Source organism: Eschrichtius robustus, chromosome 4, assembly GCF_028021215.1.
Source record: "Eschrichtius robustus isolate mEscRob2 chromosome 4, mEscRob2.pri, whole genome shotgun sequence".
NCBI lineage: Eukaryota > Metazoa > Chordata > Mammalia > Artiodactyla > Eschrichtiidae > Eschrichtius > Eschrichtius robustus.
The window spans coordinates 130,821,753-130,842,647 of NC_090827.1; the positions used below are offsets into that span (position 1 = coordinate 130,821,753).

Here is a 20,895-nt window from a genome sequence, read left to right on the forward strand (position 1 = left end):
AACAGTCTTTTGAAAATGTGAATGCTGATATATTTGTTACAGAAAATCAACACTGTTCATCACCCCTTGGATGTAAGCCTCATAACTGACCATGGCTAATTTACCCTCATATATCCTGTAGGGCCTAATATATGTCTTAAACAGAGCCAGTGTCCAAAAATTCTTTGTTAGGTGTCTTGTATTATTATATTTAATAGTCTCACAAGTGTTTCATTTCTAGATATTCTCTTGGAGAGATGAACTCAGTATTAAATGACACAGGAACAGTAGACCTGGTATATTCAGTGATTCAATCAACAATTTTTATTAATCACCAGTCATGGGGGAAAGGGTTTTCTCATGACCACCTTACTGATTATCTGAGTCCCTGTAGATATATCCCTGTGTATGGAAAACATATGTTATCATAACATCAAAACAATCACTTATAAACCAACCGTAAATAAAGTTAAATCATCTCTCACACCTCTCTCCCTTCAGGCTTCCCTTGACGTTTTGCAGTGCATGAACTATGTGGCTGTATGAAGTGGGCCGTCCTTCCTAAGACTAATATCTATCATCTCCTGTTGATTGTTTTTTAATACTTCAATCTCTGCAAATACAAATCACCTGCAGACTGAAATTTAAACTCTTATGTAAGATACAGAATTTCTAGAAGTAAACCAAAGTGATGTTGGAGAACTATTCTAATATTACATAAAGCCACTGATAATTAAGGGTTAAGCTCAATAAAAAAACAGCTAACAATCAAAAAATTAAAAAACAGCAAGGATCATGACATAACAAATACCTGAAAAGAGAATTCTATTCAAATAACTGCATTCTAGATTAAGAAGGGCTGCTGGAAAAACTGATGACATCTTCAAATATTAATTTTTCAAACCTATATTTGGGGAAAAAGACTCTCTTTAGGATCCTGCTGCAAACGTCAAATAAGAAGTAAAGATATTGGTTTATGGCATAGTCTTGCCAGAAAATTGTGTATTTTACAAATCAGCTTGGAGTTTTCATTATAATCTAAATTTTACTAAGTCCAAAATAAGGTAAATTTACTTTCATAACCTGTGGTTCCATTTTTCAAGATAAAGTTCCAATCAAAACCTTTTCACTGATATTTTTCGGTTTTAACTGGATTCACTTTTAAGTGTCTTTTTTCTCTAGAATGGATTATTCTCATGAAGGTCCTTGAGAGTGTCAGGCACTAACTAGGCTGGGCACCAGGGATACAGGAGTGAGCAAGCCCAGACCTCTCCTCCCTAAACTGAAGCTTATATTGTGTCCAGAAGTTAATTTATACACGTACTGAATTTGCTGTCATATGAAGTTATACGTAACTGCATGTGAAAGAAGAAAGATGGAAAGATGAACATGTCAAATACGAGGGTAAATATGCCAGATGAGATTCAAGAAACTTGGCTGGTAGCTCTGACTGGAGCAAATCACTTCTATGGCCTGAGACAGGATCTCTATTTTCCCTTCTTTCTCTTCCTTGAGTCTATGATATTTTGAAAAGTATTTACATTAGTGATACTGGAAGGAAAAAAAGCACCATTTTATTTAAACCTGGTGAGGCAGGCACTAACAATCCTACTTTCTCAATTATGCAGCTAAATTAAATGGCTGAACCAAACACATTCTGCTAGCTTGCAGCAAAATCAGGAATCAAATCTAGGTCTCCTATTCCAAGTCTTACAGCCTGTAAGACTATAGAAGTTCCCAGAACATCAATGTTTGTCATGAAGACACTTCATAATGTCTAGCTGCATCTGAAAGAGTCAAAAATCAAATTTAAACACACAAGGCATAGAGAGAATAAAATCACTTATAATACACATTCTCTAACTTAATTCTTTCCATCCAGATCGTAAAAGGACGGCACACTAAACCACTGAGGTAAAAACACTGCCTCAAGGGACTCAGAGAACAAATGTTCTTAAGGATTGTGTCCTGAAAAAAATCTAACTGAATCCCATGCCTATGTTTCTCTGAAAACAGGCCATGGTTTATAAACCTAAAATGATGCACTGAAAAGAATGTATAATAAATGTGTTCAAGAGAAGAGTAATTCTCAGGGCTGCTAGATTTAGCAAATAAAAATACTGGATACCCAGTTAAAACTGAGTTTCAGATAAACAATGAATAACTTTTTAATATAAGTAGAATCTAAAATTCAAATTTTACGGGGTGTCCTGTATTTTAGCTGGCCACACTAGTCGTTCGATGTTCTGTTTTTCCCAACTGAAATTATTGGCAGATAGACAACAAAGAAAAGGTAGGTCCTATGGAGCATACTAATGAGCTCCAGGCTATCAAACCACTAATACTAATTTTATCATCGAAAGAGCACGAAGGATCCTGTGTACCACATTGTGATCCTGTGTATGATAACTGAACCTTTTGAAAGCTCTTGGATTAATAATTTGTGGCATAAAATTCTTCCTTAAATCAAGCCTTTTCATTTTACTGTCCAAACCATACCATATATTTAATAGAGAAAAAACAAACTGCAATCTACTTATAAAAGGGAGGTTGACTAATTGCTAAAAATTCTTGGGACTTACAAAGCACCCTGAGAAGTTGTGTTTTTCAGCCATAAATCCAAAATTCCAATCATTATTCTAGCATTTGCTGCCAATGGGATTTGTGACCAGTGGCAAACAATTTTCTTCTTCTGAGTTTCAATTTCATCCTCTACATAATAGGGGAAATACTGCCTGTTCTACCTTCTTCATGAAGTGCAAGGTGCTGACTGTCTTCAGCAGAGTATAAAGTCAAGAATACCAAACTGGCCATCAGGAAACAACTCTAGTTCCAACTATAAGAATACACAGATGTGAGGCTGAACCAATCACAACTTCTCTGGAGGTCGTTTTCTCCAGAGTACAAGTCCTTCATTATAAAAATGGTCAGCTGTATGAACAGGTCATGAAGACTCCCACAACTTCTTACATTATCAGTAGGCCAGTAGGTGATGATTATTAGTTTGGTCAACTCCTGTCATCTCCTTTTGCCCCTCAGCTTCTCCATTTTCAAACAGGGGAAAGACTTCTTACTGCTTCACCCACCACACAGGGCTGATGTTTGAGACAAGTTATAAAATGCACGTGGGGCTTCCCTGGTGGTGCAGTGGTTAAGAGTCCGCCTGCCAACGCAGGGGACATGGGTTCGAGCCCTGGTCCAGGAAGATCCCACATGCCGCGGAGCAACTAAGCACGTGCGCCACAACTACTGAGCCTGCGCTCTAGAGCCCGCAAGCCACAACTACTGAGCCAGTGCGCCACAACTACCGAAGCCCACATGCCTAGAGCCTGTGCTCTGCAACAAGAGAAGCCACCGCAGTGGGAAGCCCGCACACTGCAACGAAGAGTAGCCCCTGCTCGATGCAACTAGAGAAAAGCCCATGAGCAGCAACGAAGACCCAACACGGCCAAAAATAAATAAATAGATAAATAAATAAAATTTTAAAAAAAGAAAAAGAAAATGCATGTGGAAGCATTTCAAAATCTCTTCCATATTTTTAAGATGTTGCTATCTCCTAGACCCTTAGTATTCATTCCAATGGAGACATAGGGCTGGGGTAAAGAGCAATGGTTGTTCATTTCCTCATAAAGTTCAGACAAGAGAATCAGAGAAAGTGAGGGGGAAAGAGGTCGTGTTCCAGGTGGTATGGGTCCATAGGCCGAGTGGGTCTAATAGCGTTTGGAAATAGGCTGGCTACGTGCATCCTGAGCATTCAAAGTCCTTGTCCAAAGCAGATACTGCAGATTGTCATTTATTAAAGAATCCCACTAAGTTTTCCCCCTAAATAGAAGAGTTACATCATAACTCTCCATAAGTTACATCCTAGCCATTTGAGCAGAAAGAATGAAATGTATGCAAGTTCCACAAAGGTATTTTACCCTCTGCTCCAAGCGCTAATAACTTGGAGACTCTGCCTTCGTGTATAAGCAAGTCCTTGTTAACTGTCTTGCAATCACAAGCAGAGCGGCCCTCTTGAAGTCTTTGAGTTGATTTAACTTTTACAAGGCTGTTAATGAAAAACAATAGGCCCTGGACCCTTGAAATAAAGCCACGGCCAAGGGAAATACAATAAAAATTAATGCCGAGAATTTATAATCGATGACAAGATCCTGATGTTTAACATCCCATCCAAATCATTCCTTCTCTCCTCACCAAAATCTGTTTTATTATCCTCCAGTCAGTTATTTCCTTCCATATTTTATTACACAAAAAATTTCTTACCTCATAAATGAGTTGTATTATATATCTTTTTAAAATGGGTAAATTCAATTTAGTTTTGTTTTTAAACTTTTACAATATGTCTTAAAATAACTAGAGAAACCCTGGAGGGTACCAAAATCAATGTTGGGAGTTATTCCTCTCAGGTGACATGAATGTGAATACCATCTGTGGTTTCAAACTTGTAGGTACCACAGATGCTGCTCAGGGCTCACTAAGGAACCCTTTCCCACACTGAGCAAGTAAAGAACCCAAAAGATTGATACTAATTAGACACCAGGAAATAAAGCCAAGATAAAAACTTGTCACGAGTTTACCATAAATGTGACTTGGGTTTTAAATCTCAAGTCTTTTAGTATATGTGCTGCCGAAGCGAGCACTCAAGTCTTTTAAAACAATGAATCCAATCAGAAGTTTACTGTCTTAATATTCTACTTTACTGAAGACTCTTGCAGCTCAAACTGTCCATGCAATGATGATTTAATATAAAAATCAGTGTCATGAGGAATACCATTTAACATATTTTGATTTCACGAGGCTTCTTTATAGCACTAACAGCACTGCATTCTTCAAGACAGTGCTTCAATGTGGGTGGATCACCCTACAAAACTATACGCAAAAGGCCAGGCGGCCAGGTTCTAGCAGCTGCTGCAGGAAAAGGCTGAGCTTGACATTTCCACTGTCAGACATTTGGGGTCTTTAGTACTACACAGAGGAATGGAATGAATAAATTCATTCGTGAATGATAAAAAAACATCGAAGGAATTCTGGGGGGTAGAAAGCCTGGAAGGTGAATTGTCATTTTTTATAACGGTTATAACAAAGAGTTTATCTCATCAAAATTACACACATGGCAGAAATAAAGTGCTATATATTTCATACCACACACCCTGTGTGCTCCTATTATTAAAGAAGATGAAAAGTGTATCATTCTTAAAATGATAGATTCAATTAAGTTAATGATTAAATTTAATGGTACCAAGCTAATAATATCTTTTTAATGGATATTTAAATAGGTTTAAGTTTTTGTATATCAGCTACACTTCATCTCATACTTTACAAAATTTTTACAAATTAATTAGTGATATTCATTGAAAGAAATGGAAGGTCACTGTATGATGACACATACTGTTAAGAATGAAACTTTTCCCCTTTTGCAATTTCTCATTTTCACTCAATATTATTACCTATCACAGGAAGAAAAACTACGGTTTATGGTTTGTGTTCTAGAAATTTTCCACTAATCTAAACAAGTCACAGCTTCTTCCAAATGCCTACTATCTAGAAGTATTAAATAGGATATGCAAAACTTATTGCATATGGGATGCAAGCTCTCACATAACATTTCAAATATGATTAGCAAAAGAGATAAACACACACACGCCTGTGTCCAAAGGGGCTCCATGCAGCAATAACTTTAATTTCTACCAAAGTTGAACTGTTCACTCATTTACAAAACGAATCTTAAAAAGACAAATACCTTAAAATATATATTCAGTATTCCAGATGCCTTGAAAGGGAAAAATAATTAAAATACCTTGTCTAGATAGAATATTTCTTGGCATCTAGAAAAGTAAGGAAAAGGAAAAGAAAAATTTACGAAGCAGTGAAAAATTCTGATGTAAACATAATAATTCTCATGAGTTAAAAACATAATTAGATGAAACCTACTTGTACAGCAACTAGTTTAATGTGCTTTGTACTCTTGCCTAAAATAATGTATCAGAGGATAAAAATTCTTCGAAAATATACTGTACTTAGGGTACTTGTGTTCTAATACTAAAAATATAATTGTAACAGTCCAGTACCTAAACTTTCAGCCATTCTATTTTAAAATGTTATTGGAGAGTTCCTACTTTTTATACTCTAAAATAATATATGGAAATGAAACCCACTTGGGCAAAGTCTCTAGGCACCTCATTTAGTAATGTGCTTGCACATTAAGAGGCCCTAGGAGAAACTTTAGCCTCTTCCTGAGTTAAATTCCTCATGACATTAAATCTATGAGTCTTTGCGTTGCTTCCATTAACATTGATACTGAACTTCAGTAGAAAATGATGGGTAAGGGCCCTAGGTGGGACAGACTTAGGCTTCAACTCCAGAGCTGCTTCTAAGATAAGACCTCAGGTGCATTATTTACTCTCTCTATAAGATGGAGATAACGGCATTAAGCCTCATAGGCTTCTTAAGAAAATTAAGGGAAATCATGCCTATAGAGTGATAGCATAGAGTCTGGTACACAGTGTTTAATATGTGATAGTTACTGTTTTTAAGTTAATTGAACATTTTATTTTTTGGCCGTGCCACATGGATTGCAAGATCTTAGTTCCTAGACTGGGAACTGAACCTGGGTCCTTGGCAGTGAAAGCACTGAGTTCTAAACACTGGGCCACCAGGGAATTCCCAAGTTAATCGAACATTAACTGCAATATATTTTCAAAAGCAATTAATTTTTTTGTAAAAATAAAAAGAATTTATTCATGGGTTTCTACAGAATAACTAGATGTTAGCCATTGTTTCTTTTTAAGCTCCTAGTTTAAAAGCACTAATTTCTCTATAGAAACACTTGTGCAAAAAAAAATTGTTTTAATGTTGGTATTTTCTCAAATTAGAATTGAAAAAACATAGACTCCCTAGACCAATAACCACACTTACATATGACAAATTTTCTGAATAACACAGAGAGATTAAGAGCTGAACATGTAGTTGAGAAAAATCACTTTCTATTACTACTCAGAACTTAATTTTTAAAAATAAGTTATAGAATTTGGGGGACGATTTTTTCAAAATATCACAGATATAATAAAACTGTTTGACAACAAATGTGATATACAACTAATTATCTAAAATAAAAACCATAGCAATATTTCATAATAACCATAATTCTAAACTGGAGAATGATTTTAATACTTGATAAAACAATGCTTCAACACTCTGCTACAAGAGATCTGGGGATTAAAGTTGATCCATTTTAATTCCTACCCAAGGGGGCTTACTTGGGGGAATTCTGTAAGTAGGTTGATGCCTGGGTCTCAAGGAGGTTACCCTGGAACAGTAACATTTGGGGAGATTTGCAGAGTGCCTCAAACAAAACAGAGGAAAAATTTGCAGGCCCTGAATGACCCACAAAACACAATGCATGATCGTGTTTTTTAGGTCTCCTATTAAAACTTCACCCCAGGCTTCCCTGGTGGCGCAGTGGTTGAGAATCTGCCTGCCAATGCAGGGGACACAGGTTCGAGCCCTGGTATGGGAAGATCCCACATGCCATGGAGCAACTAGGCCCCTGAGCCACAACTACTGAGCCTGCGCGTCTGGAGCCTGTGCTCCGCAACAAGAGAGGCCGCGAGAGTGAGAGGTCCATGCACCGCGATGAAGAGTGGTCCCCGCTTGCCACAACTAGAGAAAGCCCTTGCACAGAAACGAAGACCCAACACAGCTAAAAATAAAATAATTAATTAATTAATTTAAAAATATAATAAATAAATAAGTAAATAAATATATAAATAAATTAACTACAAGCATCTCTATGCCAATAAAATGGACAACCTGGAAGAAATGGACAAATTCTTAGAAAGGTATAACCTTCCAAGACTGAACCAGGAAGAAACAGAAAATATGAACAGACCAATCACAAGTAATGAAATTGAAACTGTGATTAAAAATCTTCCAACAAACAGAAGTCCAGGACCAGATGGCTTCACAGGTGAATTCTATCAAACATTTAGAGAAGAGCTAACACCCATCCTTCTCAAACTCTTCCAAAAAATTGCAGAGGAAGGAACACTCCCAAACTCATTCTATGAGGCCACCATCACCCTGATACCAAAACCAGACAAAGATACTACAAAAAAAGAAAATTACAGACCAATATCACTGATGAATATAGATGCAAAAATCCTCAACAAAATACTAGCAAACAGAATCCAACGACACATTAAAAGGATCATACACCACGATCAAGTGGGATTTATCCCAGGGATGCAAGGATTCTTCAATATATGCAAATCAATCAATGTGATACACCATATTAACAAATTGAAGAATAAAAACCATATGATCATCTCAGTAGATGCAGAAAAAGCTTTTGACAAAATTCAACACCCATTTATGATAAAAACTCTCCAGAAAGTGGGCATAGAGGGAACCTACCTCAACATAATAAAGGCCATATACGACAAACCCACAGCAAACATCATTCTCAATGGTGAAAAAATGAAAGCATTTCCTCTAAGATCAGGAACGAGACAAGGTTGCCCACTCTCACCACTACTATTCAACATAGTTTTGGAAGTTTTAGCCACAGCAATCAGAGAAGAAAAAGAAATAAAAGGAATACAAATTGGAAAAGAAGAAGTAAAACTGTCACTCTTTGCAGATGACATGATACTATACATAGAGAATCCTAAAACTGCCACCAGAAAACTACTGGAGCTAATCAATGAATTTGGTAAAGTTGCAGGATACAAAATTAATGCACAGAAATCTCTTGCATTCCTATACACTGATGATGAAAAATCTGAAAGAGAAATTATGGAAACACTCCCATTTACCATTGCAACAAAAAGAATAAAATATCTAGGAATAAACCTACCTAGGGAGACAAAAGACCTGTATGCAGAAAACTATAAGACACTGATGAAAGAAATTAAAGATGATACCAACAGATGGAGAGATATACCATGTTCTTGGATTGGAAGAATCAATATTGTGAAAATGACTATATTACCCAAAGCAATCTACAGATTCAATGCAATCCCTATCAAATTACCAATGGCATATTTTACGGAACTAGAACAAATCATCTTAAAATTTGTATGGAGACACAAAAGACCCCGAATAGCCAAAGCAGTCTTGAGGGAAAAAAACGGAGCTGGCGGAATCAGACTCCCTGACTTCAGACTCTACTACAAAGCTACAGTAATCAAGACAATATAGTACTGGCACAAAAACAGAAACATAGATCAATGGAACAGGATAGAAAGCCCAGAGATAAACCCACGCACCTATGGTCAACTAATCTATGACAAAGGAGGCAAAGATATACAATGGAGAAAAGACAGTCTCTTCAATAAGTGGTGCTGGGAAAACTGGACAGCTACATGTAAAAGAATGAAATTAGAATACTCCCTAACACCATACACAAAAATAAACTCAAAATGGATTCAAGACCTAAATGTAAGACCAGACACTATAAAACTCTTAGAGGAAAACATAGGAAGAACACTCTTTGACATAAGTCACAGCAAGATCTTTTTTGATCCACCTCCCAGAGTAATGGAAATAAAAACAAAAATAAACAAATGGGACCTAATGAAACATAAAAGCTTTTGCACAGCAAAGGAAACCATAAACAAGATGAAAAGACAACCCTCAGAATGGAAGAAAATATTTGCAAACGAATCAACGGACAAAGGATTAATCTCCAAAATATATAAACAGCTCATGCAGCTCAATATTAAAGAAACAAACAACCCAATCCAAAAATGGGCAGAAGACCTAAACAGACATTTCTCCAAAGAAGACATACAGATGGCCAAGAAGCACATGAAAAGATGCTCAACATCACTAATTATTAGAGAAATGCAAATCAAAACTACAATGAGGTATCACCTCACACCAGTTAGAATGGGCATCATCAGAAAATCTACAAACAACAAATGCTGGAGAGGGTGTGGAGAAAAGGGAACCCTCTTGCACTGTTGGTGGGAATGTAAATTGATACAGCCACTATGGAGAACAGTATGGAGGTTCCTTAAAAAACTAAAAATAGAATTACCATATGACCCAGCAATCCCACTACTGGGCATATACCCAGAGAAAACAGTAACTCAAAAAGACACATGCACCCCAATGTTCATTGCAGCACTATTTACAATAGCCAGGTCATGGAAGCAACCTAAATGACCATCGACAGACGAATAGATAAAGAAGATGTGGTACATATATACAATGGAATATTACTCAGCCATAAAAAGGAACGAAATGGAGTCATTTGTTGAGACGTGGAGGGATCTAGAGATTGTCATACAGAGTGAAGTAAGTCAGAAAGAGAAAAACAAATATCGTATATTAACGCATGTATGTGGAACATAGAAAAATGGTACAGATGAACCGGTTTGCAGGGCAGAAGTTCAGACACAGATGTAGAGAACAAACGTATGGACACCAATGGGGGAAAACTGCGGTGGGGTGGAGATGGTGGTGTGCTGAATTGGGCGATTGGGATTGACATGTATACAGTGATGTGTATAAAATTGATGACTGATTAAAATATAACCATAATAAAAAAAAATTTTTTTTAATTAAAAAAAATTAAAAATTAATAAATAAATTAAAAAAAAAAAACTTCACCCCTTTCTCTTTCTCTCCAGTGCTTTTTTCATCATTCATATGAATTAACCACTAAAACCAGAATTACAAAGAGTGTGTTAGTTTCCTGTCTAAAAAGGGATGGTTGATAATTTATATGGAAATGTGCTTTATCTGTAGGAAAAACATAAAAATAACTCACATAAAATATAATGTTAGATATTTCTCCTGCTCTTGGATCCTTATTTTACACAGTTCTAGCTGTGTTGTTTGTAAAATTTGACCTAGATCCACCACTCATACTTGGAAAATACTTAAAGAAAACTATTCAATCTAAGAAGTTGATACTCTGCTCCTCTGGTGAGAATCGAGAATGCTTAGAGCTGAAAGAGATTTTTAAACTCATTTATGAATTTCTCTGCCTTGATTTCTCACCCCCTCCTACCTCCCATTTTAAAGCCAAGATTTATTAACCTGGGCCAGTCACAAAGCTTGGGACACAGTCGGGAGGTCTGGACTCCCATTCCAATTCCCTTTCCAGTACCTTACACAATCCACAAAAGGTTCCGTTTAAACCATTAATAAAAATTCGTCTAAAAAATGAGAAGGACACAAAGTCTATTAAATCCCTGTTCTGTTGTTCTAACTCCCACTTATCAGAATAAGGGGATGACTCTCAAAGTTTGCAATTATAATTAAGGTACTGATGATTCTCAAGGTAAAATAAATAGTAACCTACTGAAAATCACTCTATAAAAGATAAGGAAATATGTATTAGTTCCTTTAAATTTCTTAAGAACCCTAGAAGTAAATGCTATTATTCCCATTTTACAGAGAAAGCAAAGAAATAAAGTACCTAAAGTACCTAAAGGTCATACTTTTAAGAAAGAGGTAGTTCTGGGGTTGAAGCTTAAATCTGTCCTATCTGGGGCCCTTAACCACCATAAATTGAAGTAAATTTTAAAGAGTTCAGAACAGTGGCTCCCAACCAAGTAGTGGTGCCAGCTTTTGGTGGGCATTTGGAAGTGTGTGTCACAATAATCAGGTGCTCCTGACATTTAGTGTCTGGGGCCCAGGGATGTTAAACATCCTGCAATACGCTGAACAGTTTCTCACAACAACAAAAAGTATCACTACCAAATGCCAAACAGCATCCCCTTTAAGAAGCAATGGTTTACTATAATGGAAAAGAATATGAAAAAGATTAATCACTTTGCTGTAAACCTGAAACTAACACAACATTGTAAATCAACTATACTTCAATTTAAAAAAAAAAAGAAAAAAAAGCAACAGTTTAGAAGAATAAAAGATTAACCTACTATAACAGTATATCAAATAAAACGGGCTATCTGGGACACCTCCAAGTGATTCCTCCAATAATCTCTACTCTGATGTTACAGTGAGTAGTTCCCTTGCTTCTGGCATGGATTAGAAACAAATGCTGTCTAAAGTTATTTAATGTTCCCAAGTTTTCTCCAGCTATGAAAACATCTGAGAAGCTTACTGGGACCAAATATAAATAAAATACAGAACTGCTTCACATGGTTTTACATTCAAATTTGACCAAGAGTTGGAAGAGACATGTTTTGTAATTTTCCATGCATTCACAATCACATGTATGGAAAATGTTCCTTAAAGGAAAACTTACTTGCATCTGAAAGAAAACCTAATAACCAAAATCTATGCTGTAAATATGTAAACCGATTTGTTTAGCAGCTTAGAGATGGGAAAGATTGGACTAGATTGGCATGGCCGAATATGAGGTATGAGAAGCCCTGAGAGTCCAGAGCAATTATGTTTTGAAGATCTGTAGTTTCTCTATGGAAATGCTTCAATTTTGCGTTTTCACACTAATGACAATTAAAACCAAAAAAAAAAAGTAAAAGATGTATACTTTAAATTACTGGGATGACCACCTTATAATCAAATACTATCCTGCAATTTTAGCAGTCAAGTTTGTATTTGTATTTACAATCACACTGCCGCCCAATGGTTCTGGGATAAAGAGAAAATAAAAGAGGTAGATTTAATATGTAAATGTGCTTTCAAGCCAAATAAAAACCAAAAGCTGGTGTATTGTGCTATAGGACTAAAAGTTTCATGATTGTTATGAGAGACCCAGTGGGAGAAATGAATCATCACAAGGCAACTATAGCAAAGGCAAGCTGACCTCACCAGACCCCCCTGCATCCCAATCAGGGCCACATTCACTCTACAAGGATGATTTAATGAATGTGGTCAATTTGCATTTGGCTAGAGTTTTATCATTTTATTCATAATTAACTTATACATTTATTTTGGTATTACAGTTGTATAAATGCTACGATTAAATTATACCTACTCTTAAGAATTCCTCATATAACACATTAAAATGAGAGAAAGTCAATACTAGGTATGGCAGATATCTGGAACTTGTGGATGCACTCACATCACTTTCTTTTGGGAATTCCCCTCCCCCTCCCCCCCACTAACATATCACACTATGGGTTACCTGCCCCAACAAAGTAGTGAGACAACCTTATTCTTCTGGACACAATGACTGGCCCAGAGCAGGCAAGTGATGCAAGCAAGGCCAAATAATTTTGAGAGGGCTGATATGGATAAGAAGGTACTTTTCAAACATGAGAAATTTAAGACCCACATAACCTTGCCAAGAAGAAACTTTTCCAGCTCACGAAGAAAGCCTACCGGAGAATAAAGCCAATGCAGTGTAGGGCCAAAAGGACGGATGGAGGGAGGGAGGGAGGGTGGGAGGGAGGGAGGGAGGGAGGGAAGGAGGAAAGGAAGGAAGGAAGGAAGGAAGGAAGGAAGGAAGGAAGGAAGGAAGGAAGGAAGGAAGGAAGGAAGGAAGGAAGGAAGGAAGACAGATTGATTAGATAGACATACAGACAAAAAGAATGTTGACAAGATTATTTCACACCCAAACCAATCTCCAGGAACGTCAATCATGTGAGTTAATTATGTATGAGTTCAAGTTGAGTTTTTGTCACTTGTGACCAAAAGCTTTTTAACTAAGATACTGGGTATCAATAAGAATGTCTTTCTTTAACAGGGGAACATTACTTAAATTTGAAAGACACTGGACTACATGATCTCCTCCAACTCTAAAGTTCAAAGATCCTGTGTGTGTGTTTTAATTATTTCATCAGCTTAAAAAATCAGGATCTGTATATGTATAGCTGATTCACTTTGTTATAAAGCAGAAACTAACACACCACTGTAAAGCAATTATACTCCAATAAAGATGTTACAAAGAAAAAAAAAATCAGGATCTTTTCTCTTCTTATGACCTCACTATACTTATTCAACAGAAAGTAGAAGTGATGCTTTTTTTAAAATAATTATTACCAGGGATATGATATCAGGTAGGGATCTTTTCTCTCCCAAATTTAGATGTAATAAAATTATTCAGAGAAGACAATTTGCAAAAAGTTAATCTTACTTTACAATTCAGAATCAAGAGAAAGGTCTCAAAGAACACAGAAGCTAACAATGGCACCTAAGACTTTATAAAGCATGTTCACTACAAACTACAAAGGGGGCACATGGATATATATATCTCCATATATATATATATATATATATATATATATATATATATATATATATATATATATATATATATATATATATATATATATCTCCATATATATGGCTTTTTTAAAGCTTTTTAGAATATTCATCAGAATGATTCTTATGAACTTAACACTGTTTTCTTTACCTGCCTTAAATATTTAGTTCGCAATAAGTATAAATTCCTACCAGTTAGAGAAAATGAATAAAGCACTCACACCATGAAAAAAAATATGATTCAAAATAAAATGAGAATACCAAGTCGGTAAATAAGATTACAGAGCTAAATATCAAATGAATGACTCACGTGGAAAGACTTTCTTCAGTTTTTATTCTTAGGTTGTAATTCACAGGCACTTTTTTTTTTTTTTTTTTTTTTACTGAGAACCTGATTTAACAGATATTTCCAAGGCCACATCAATCAGCTATAACATTGGTCAACTGAATCTACATCTGTCCAGCTAAAGTAATCTCACAGGAAGTCCTGCAAAGTCGGTAGCTAGTCTGCATTCTAAACTCAAAAATTAGTCATTTTTCAACCCTCCAATGTCAATCAACTCAGTGATTTATTTAATTGCCCTGCAGTCCTTACCAAAGGTTTTTATCCTAAGAAGAATTTTTATCCTACAATTAGCCCTGAGAACAAAGAAAAAAACCTAACTCAACACAACAGTTACAGGTTTAATAAACTGTTAGTTTGAAAAATATTTGGGGGACAAACTAATAAATACCAAACACTTTTTTTTAAAGCCTTTTCAAGTATGAAAGAACTCTTTCCCAAGCATTATTAAAATGTAGCAGGAAGTTCAAGCAGTTTTAAGTTAATTCATGTTTTCAAATCTGGAGGAAGGGAAGCAACTTAGTAAGACATACTCTCTGTAATCAGATAAGGGTGAAGGTACAAACTTTACCCATACAACTTGAAAGCACTTTCAAATATTTTAAAAGAAATGATATCAGAGACCAGACTCAAGTCATTTCTTTAGGTGGAACTATTTAAAAAGGAAATTTTGTTGCACAACATAATCAAAATGCTAAAAACTGCTCATCTTTAGGTACTGAAGACAATATTAAGAAAATATTGGCAATTCCAATAGATCTTCAGATCACAAACTGAAAAAAAAGCTACTGAATTGTACCACAAGCCTATTTAAGTGTTATACTAAGCAAATAGATTTATTTTGAATGACTAATTGCAATGCATTAGTTGTACCACAGTTTTAGGAATCATGATCTTGTATTGGGGGCTTTAAAAATGGAACTGAATATGAAACCTTGAGAACACTAGTGATAGAAGAGCAATGAGAAACATCATTTCAGGGGCTCCTACGGATTCTTCCAGATTCAATCCTATCCAAATTCAATCCACATGAGTACTTTTAGAGCACTAAAAGTTACCTTCGAGCTGGCTATAAGGACCCTGGTTATAAGCAATACAAGGATAAAAGGACATTATTACACCAGAATTACCATAATGAAAATATTAGAAATAATATCAAAGCCAGACTGAGTCAATACCCACAGGATTTTATTATCTTCAACACTAGTGACTGCTTAACAAAATATGCTTAACAAACCGTGTCTGAAAATTGTGAGTTTATATTCCTATATGATCATAGAAACAATCATTTTTACGATTGAATAGCAATATTTATTTTATACTTGTCATCTGACTTTAAGATAATATCTTGCAAAAAAAAAGTTACAGCTTTTAGAGATGAGAAAAAAATATGAAAAGAAAGAAAGAAAGAAAGAAAAAGAAAGAGAGAAAGAGAGAAAGAAAGAAAGAGAAAGAAAGAAAAGAGAGAGAAAGAAAGAAAGAGAGAAAGAAAGAAAGAATCCCAAACTCAGGACCTGGAACATCAACTAATTCACCACAGCTTTGCAGCGTCAAATAAAAGGTCTATCATAAAAAACTACATGCGAGTGTAAAACTTCTGTTTCTGGACTTTGATCCAAGTGGTCATAAAAAGTTGTCCTCACTTAGTATCTCCTATTTCCAGTATATGCCAAATATTCTCAAGCTTTTGTCTAGCACAAAACAAAGCAATAAAAAGTCAATCATATTACCCCTACAATTCTAAATGATCTAAAACATCGTGCACAATCACAGAGCTGATTAGTAACTAATGAAAGGTAAGTTATTCTAATAAGCTGTCAAGAATAACAACAGCTGTTAAAGTGGCATTAGCAGCAGAAAGGCTTCATCTGTGAATGCACAAGCATTAAAGCCCTTAATGAACACAGCATCTCAAACTCGTAGGACTGCAGTTTTCTATGATAGCGAGGGTGGAGGTTTTCCATAGGTTTTAGTTACTAGTCTCAAAGTAATTTTTATGCCTATAGATTAAGTTACAAATTGTTCAACTGACACTCTCAAAATTCGCTTAAACAGGTTTTGATTGCTGAAAAGCATCTATTTGTGTGCTGCAAGCTATAGCTTTTAAGGAGGTGTAGTTCTGTATTAGCTCTGTATTTGAAGATAATTATAGGAAACAATGTAATATAGCAGCAATAATTGCTTTCAAGGTCAACCAAAATTCACAGGTGTTTAAATGAAAGTTTAGTGCCAGAACCTTCCTTCTATTCAGTGACTACTATTGAATGCAGACCATTCAGTCTGAGGAGAGAATAGAGAAGCATGCATGAATGTCAAACAACAATTAAATCAAATAAGGTAGAAATAGTTCTATCAATGAGACTGTTTACAGGCACAGATGGCCAATCTCAGTGAATCCAAATGTATTTAAAATCTTAAAACTCACCAAATGCTGCTATTCGGTTGCATGGGTTTCCTGAATCACATACAGTATTCATTTTTTACATTGTGTAAGAAAAGGGAAAAAAGCAAAGTAATGTGATCTTCTTGTTAAAGCAAACAAACAAACAAACGACTTAGCTGTAAAGTTAAGGTGTCTGTAATAAGATTTGATCACAACCATGTGAATCACACCGTGTTCAGCAGGTTGGCCTTTTTATAATCAACTAGTGCCCAATCTCTCATTCTTATTTTAAGTCTCCAGTTAATGCCATCAAATATAAGCCCAAACTGGAATACTGTTTCTTAAAAAACCTCTGGCTACGCATAAGACTTAGATTATATTCTTCACACTGACAACTTTCAGCGCCTTGTAACTCCTAAAATTGAGGGCCTGCCCTACTCTTGAATGTCTTACACTTTCATTTTCCGGCTTACACTCAACATAAACTCTTCTCTCAAGATTATACACACACACATATATATCACAGAAAGGGTTCAGCCTCTTGTCAACATCAACTGTAATATAAAAACCCTAACTGAAGAAAAAAGCCTTTAATAGAGTCTCAGATGGTCTAAATTTTACACTAAGCAGTGTACTTTTGAGAATTGGGATTTTAATCCTGTGCTACTTGGGAAAAAAAGTAATGTGAAAAGAAATGTAACTTAACTCATTCAATTTATTTTCCCAAAAAAAGTAACTCAAAGTTTTGGCAGGCTGTCAAAGTGAAGTGTTTTTATGTATGAGTTAAAACCTACCACCAAACAATCCCAAGTTTATGTCTTTAAAGGGAGAGGAGAAAAAAAAAAAAAGATAAAGGACATTTACGCTGATTTTAAAATAAGTAATTTTGTTCTTTCTTAATAATCTGCCTGAAGAACATCTCTAAAGAACATCCTCCTACACATTTAAAATATCAGCCCAGTTCTCCTGCCCATTCCCCATTCTATGCGCTATAGTTCATTAAGGGTGGAGGAGTGGAAGTGTGCAAGGGTGAAAGCAAACCGGGGACAGATGGCCTCGGAGAAGGTGACCTCTAAAACCTGTTGGCTCCCAGCAATCGATAATTCCAGACCTAGATGGTTTTAGTGCCTCACCCCAAACTCGCAGAAAAGTCCTCTTCGAAAAGAAACCACTTTCCATTCAGGGTTTATCCTCTGGTCGCTCCAGATTTAGGATTTTGATAGAAGGCGAAAGCGGCCAAGAGGATTTTAAAAGGAGGGCGGAGTAATTAAAGAGAAGAGAGAAGATTTGCGCCGAAGCCACCGCCTCTATTAAAAACGCCCGAAAGTGATCAAATCGACACCAACTCTGAACGTTCGTTAGGAGACGCGGAGTTAAAAAGAGCCCCATCTAAGACCTCAAAGTATTACAACCACAGGAAAGTAAAGGAAGACAAAAATCTCATGGAGTCCATTTTCAGTGAAGCGTCGCCCCGCCGGTGTGACCCGGGTGCCACCCCCCAGCACCCGGCCCCCACCGCGCCCCCGGGGAAAGTGGGAAAGACGGGGGGATGCTGAAGCAAGTACCTTGTTTTGTCCCCAAAAGGCAACATAGCAAACGTGGTGAGTTGGAGGTGCAGATCAGGCGGCCTCGGCGGACCCTGGACTCCAGGAGGCGCCGGGGGGCGACGACGTGCCCAGGTGAGGCCGTTGACTCGAAGCCGGTTCCCCTACCGCCCCCGCGGTCGCGCCACCGCCCGCCGCCGCCCGTTCGCCTCGCACGGCGCCGCCCACTGGCTGGGAGCGCCCGGCCGAGTCGCAGCGGTGCGCCGGCGAGTGGGAGCCCAGCGCCCAGCCCCGGCCGGCCCCTTCACCATCACCGCCCCGCGTGCGTCTCCCTCCCGGCGAGGCGGCCAGCGTCAGCTGCCCGAAGGCCGCTGCCGGGAGCCGGCGACGGCGAGGTTCGGGCCCCTTCTCCAAAGGGGTGCGTCTGGGAGTCAGCCCGAGTCCGAGCGCAGCAGCCTTGCCCGCGCCCCGGCTTCACACCAACTCCTCCGGCTTCGGGGCACCCGCCTGCCACGCACTCTCCGTTCCACCCTCCGAGCCCCTCGGCTTCAGCCTCAATTCCTCTCCAAGTCTCCCGCGAGCGTTTCCCACGCGCGCCCCGACTGCTCGCTGCGCAGCCGCCTCCCAAAGGACAGGCTCCCTCCTCCCCGCCCTCCGCAGCAGCCGCCCCAGCGCTTGGCTCCAGACCAGGAAGAGCTGGCCTCTGGGGTCGCCTCGGGCTGCGGGACCTGTCACCCGCCGGGGTCCGCTCGCCGTCGCGCCTCCCCACCGCCCTTTGTGTGCACGCCACGAACCCCTCCGCGGAGCCCGTTCGGCGGCGCCGCCTTGCGCGCAAAAGCGAAGGAAAGGGGGAGCGCGGGACAACCAGGGGACTGGAAGGGGGCAAAAGGCGACAGCACTCACTTTGGGAAGGTTCCGGCATGTTGCTGCCTTTGGGCTTCTTCGTGGTCTCGCCCCTACCCGGGCTTCCCCGCCCCGCCAGGGCCGGGGCGAAGAGGGACGGGGGAGGAGCGGAGCCACAGGGAACGCGTTGGAAACGGTGCTTCCGGAGCTGCAGGGAATGGGCTTAAAAACTGTTTTGGTTTCGCTAAGGAGATTTAGGGGAACAAGGAGGCTAGAGAAGGGCTAGAGGAAGGCCCGTGAGCGCAGATATATGAAAATAATCTTGCTCCCAGGGAATACCAGGAGTGGCAGCCTGTGTGTGTGTGTGTGTGTGTGTGTGTGTGTGTATGGGGGGGGGGGAGGTCGGCACGTTCATTTTTGTATTTGAACTTTGTGAGCAAGTTGGATCGAATCCGACGGTTTTTCGACTGTACTCGCCTTAAAGTCGAGGTCTCTACACCGTAACAGGATCATGGCCCTACTTCAAAAGCAAAGGGCCTGAGAGTGGAGACGGTTTAATGGTTAACGAAGGGGAAAATTCAATAGGGGAGAGAGATCAGCCCCAGGTCACGCTCCATGCCCCGGCAGGGTCTTCCGTGGGTCCTCTTCTTACCTGGTGCCTTTCCTAACAAAGTAAGAGAAGGTAAAGTCCCAGTGATCGTCCAGCCACGCTTCGACCGAGTCCTGGTCCCACTGCTGCTGCGGCCGCGCGGAACCGGGGCCGCTCCGCTCCATGATCAGCGCGGCGCGTCTCTGCAGCTTGCTGGTGCTGGTTTTCCACCCCAGCTGGGGTCCCTCCCCTGGAGGAGCTGGACTCTGCCTCTAGACCCTCCCCGTTCGCCCTGCTCCAGTCCGGCCGGCTTTCGGCGAAGCTGCTCAGGCACCGGGCCACCCTCCTGCCGCGCCCCGCCTCTCCCGGTCCTCACCGCTCCCAGGTGTGGCGGGGTGCAGCAGCCCCGCGCTTTCCCTGGGGTCTGGCTGAGACTGGCTCTCGCAGTCTCTCGAGTCCCAAGATTCCGAGGCGGCCGCGGCGGCGACTGGCGAGCTCTCCGGAAGCCTAGTGGCCAGGACTAGAAGGAAGCCAAGGCGGCCGCTGGGGTGCGCTGTGTGCCGAGCCGGCTCCAGAGGAGCGCGCAAAGGTGACTTTGGGTGTGTTCGCTGGGCGTCCCACTCTAGGAAGGGGAAGGTTGCGCTGTGGAGAACCATCCCAAGCCCAGAGAGCGGTAGCTGGGGTTAGTTTCGCCCGAAAATGAGAAGTGGTGGTAGCCCGGGCACTTTTCCTCAGGCCTGGGAGAACGATGACTGTCCCGCCTCGCTTTCCACCAGCCCAGCGCGTGGGTCTGGGAGGAGCGGGGACGCACCTTCCTCGGAGCTCAGCCAGCGCAGTGGCTCAAAGCGCCCCAGCCAAGGACCACTCACTCCTGGGTAAGGAGAGTTGGGGCGTGTGTCACCGCAATAGATTTGCAGGTCCTGGTGGGTAACTTCCAACAAAGCCATTCCCGTGATTTAATGTTAATAATAACAACAATAATTATTATAAATTAAGTGCCTTCTCATCAAAGGCTTAATTTGCATTAAGCCCCTTTTCCTGACTGGAAAAACAAAAAGGTAGATTGAAATAT

General features: G+C 39.4%; 1 protein-coding gene across 3 annotated transcripts in view; it reads right to left on the reverse strand.

Annotated features, from left to right (window-relative positions):
* PDE5A (phosphodiesterase 5A) overlaps nt 1-20,286 on the reverse strand; it is a 154,808-nt gene extending 134,522 nt beyond the window's left edge. Inside the window, exon 1 of one of the 3 annotated variants that reach the window (XM_068543365.1) lies at nt 19,887-20,286. In XM_068543365.1, coding sequence (XP_068399466.1) covers nt 19,887-20,008 — 122 coding nt within the window. In that variant the 5' untranslated portion in view covers nt 20,009-20,286. Of the gene's footprint in view, nt 1-18,412; nt 18,628-19,294; nt 19,524-19,886 lie in introns of those variants that run through there. The other 2 variants (XM_068543367.1, XM_068543366.1) reach the window with 2 other exon arrangements.
* Between the last annotated feature and the right edge of the window lie 609 nt (nt 20,287-20,895).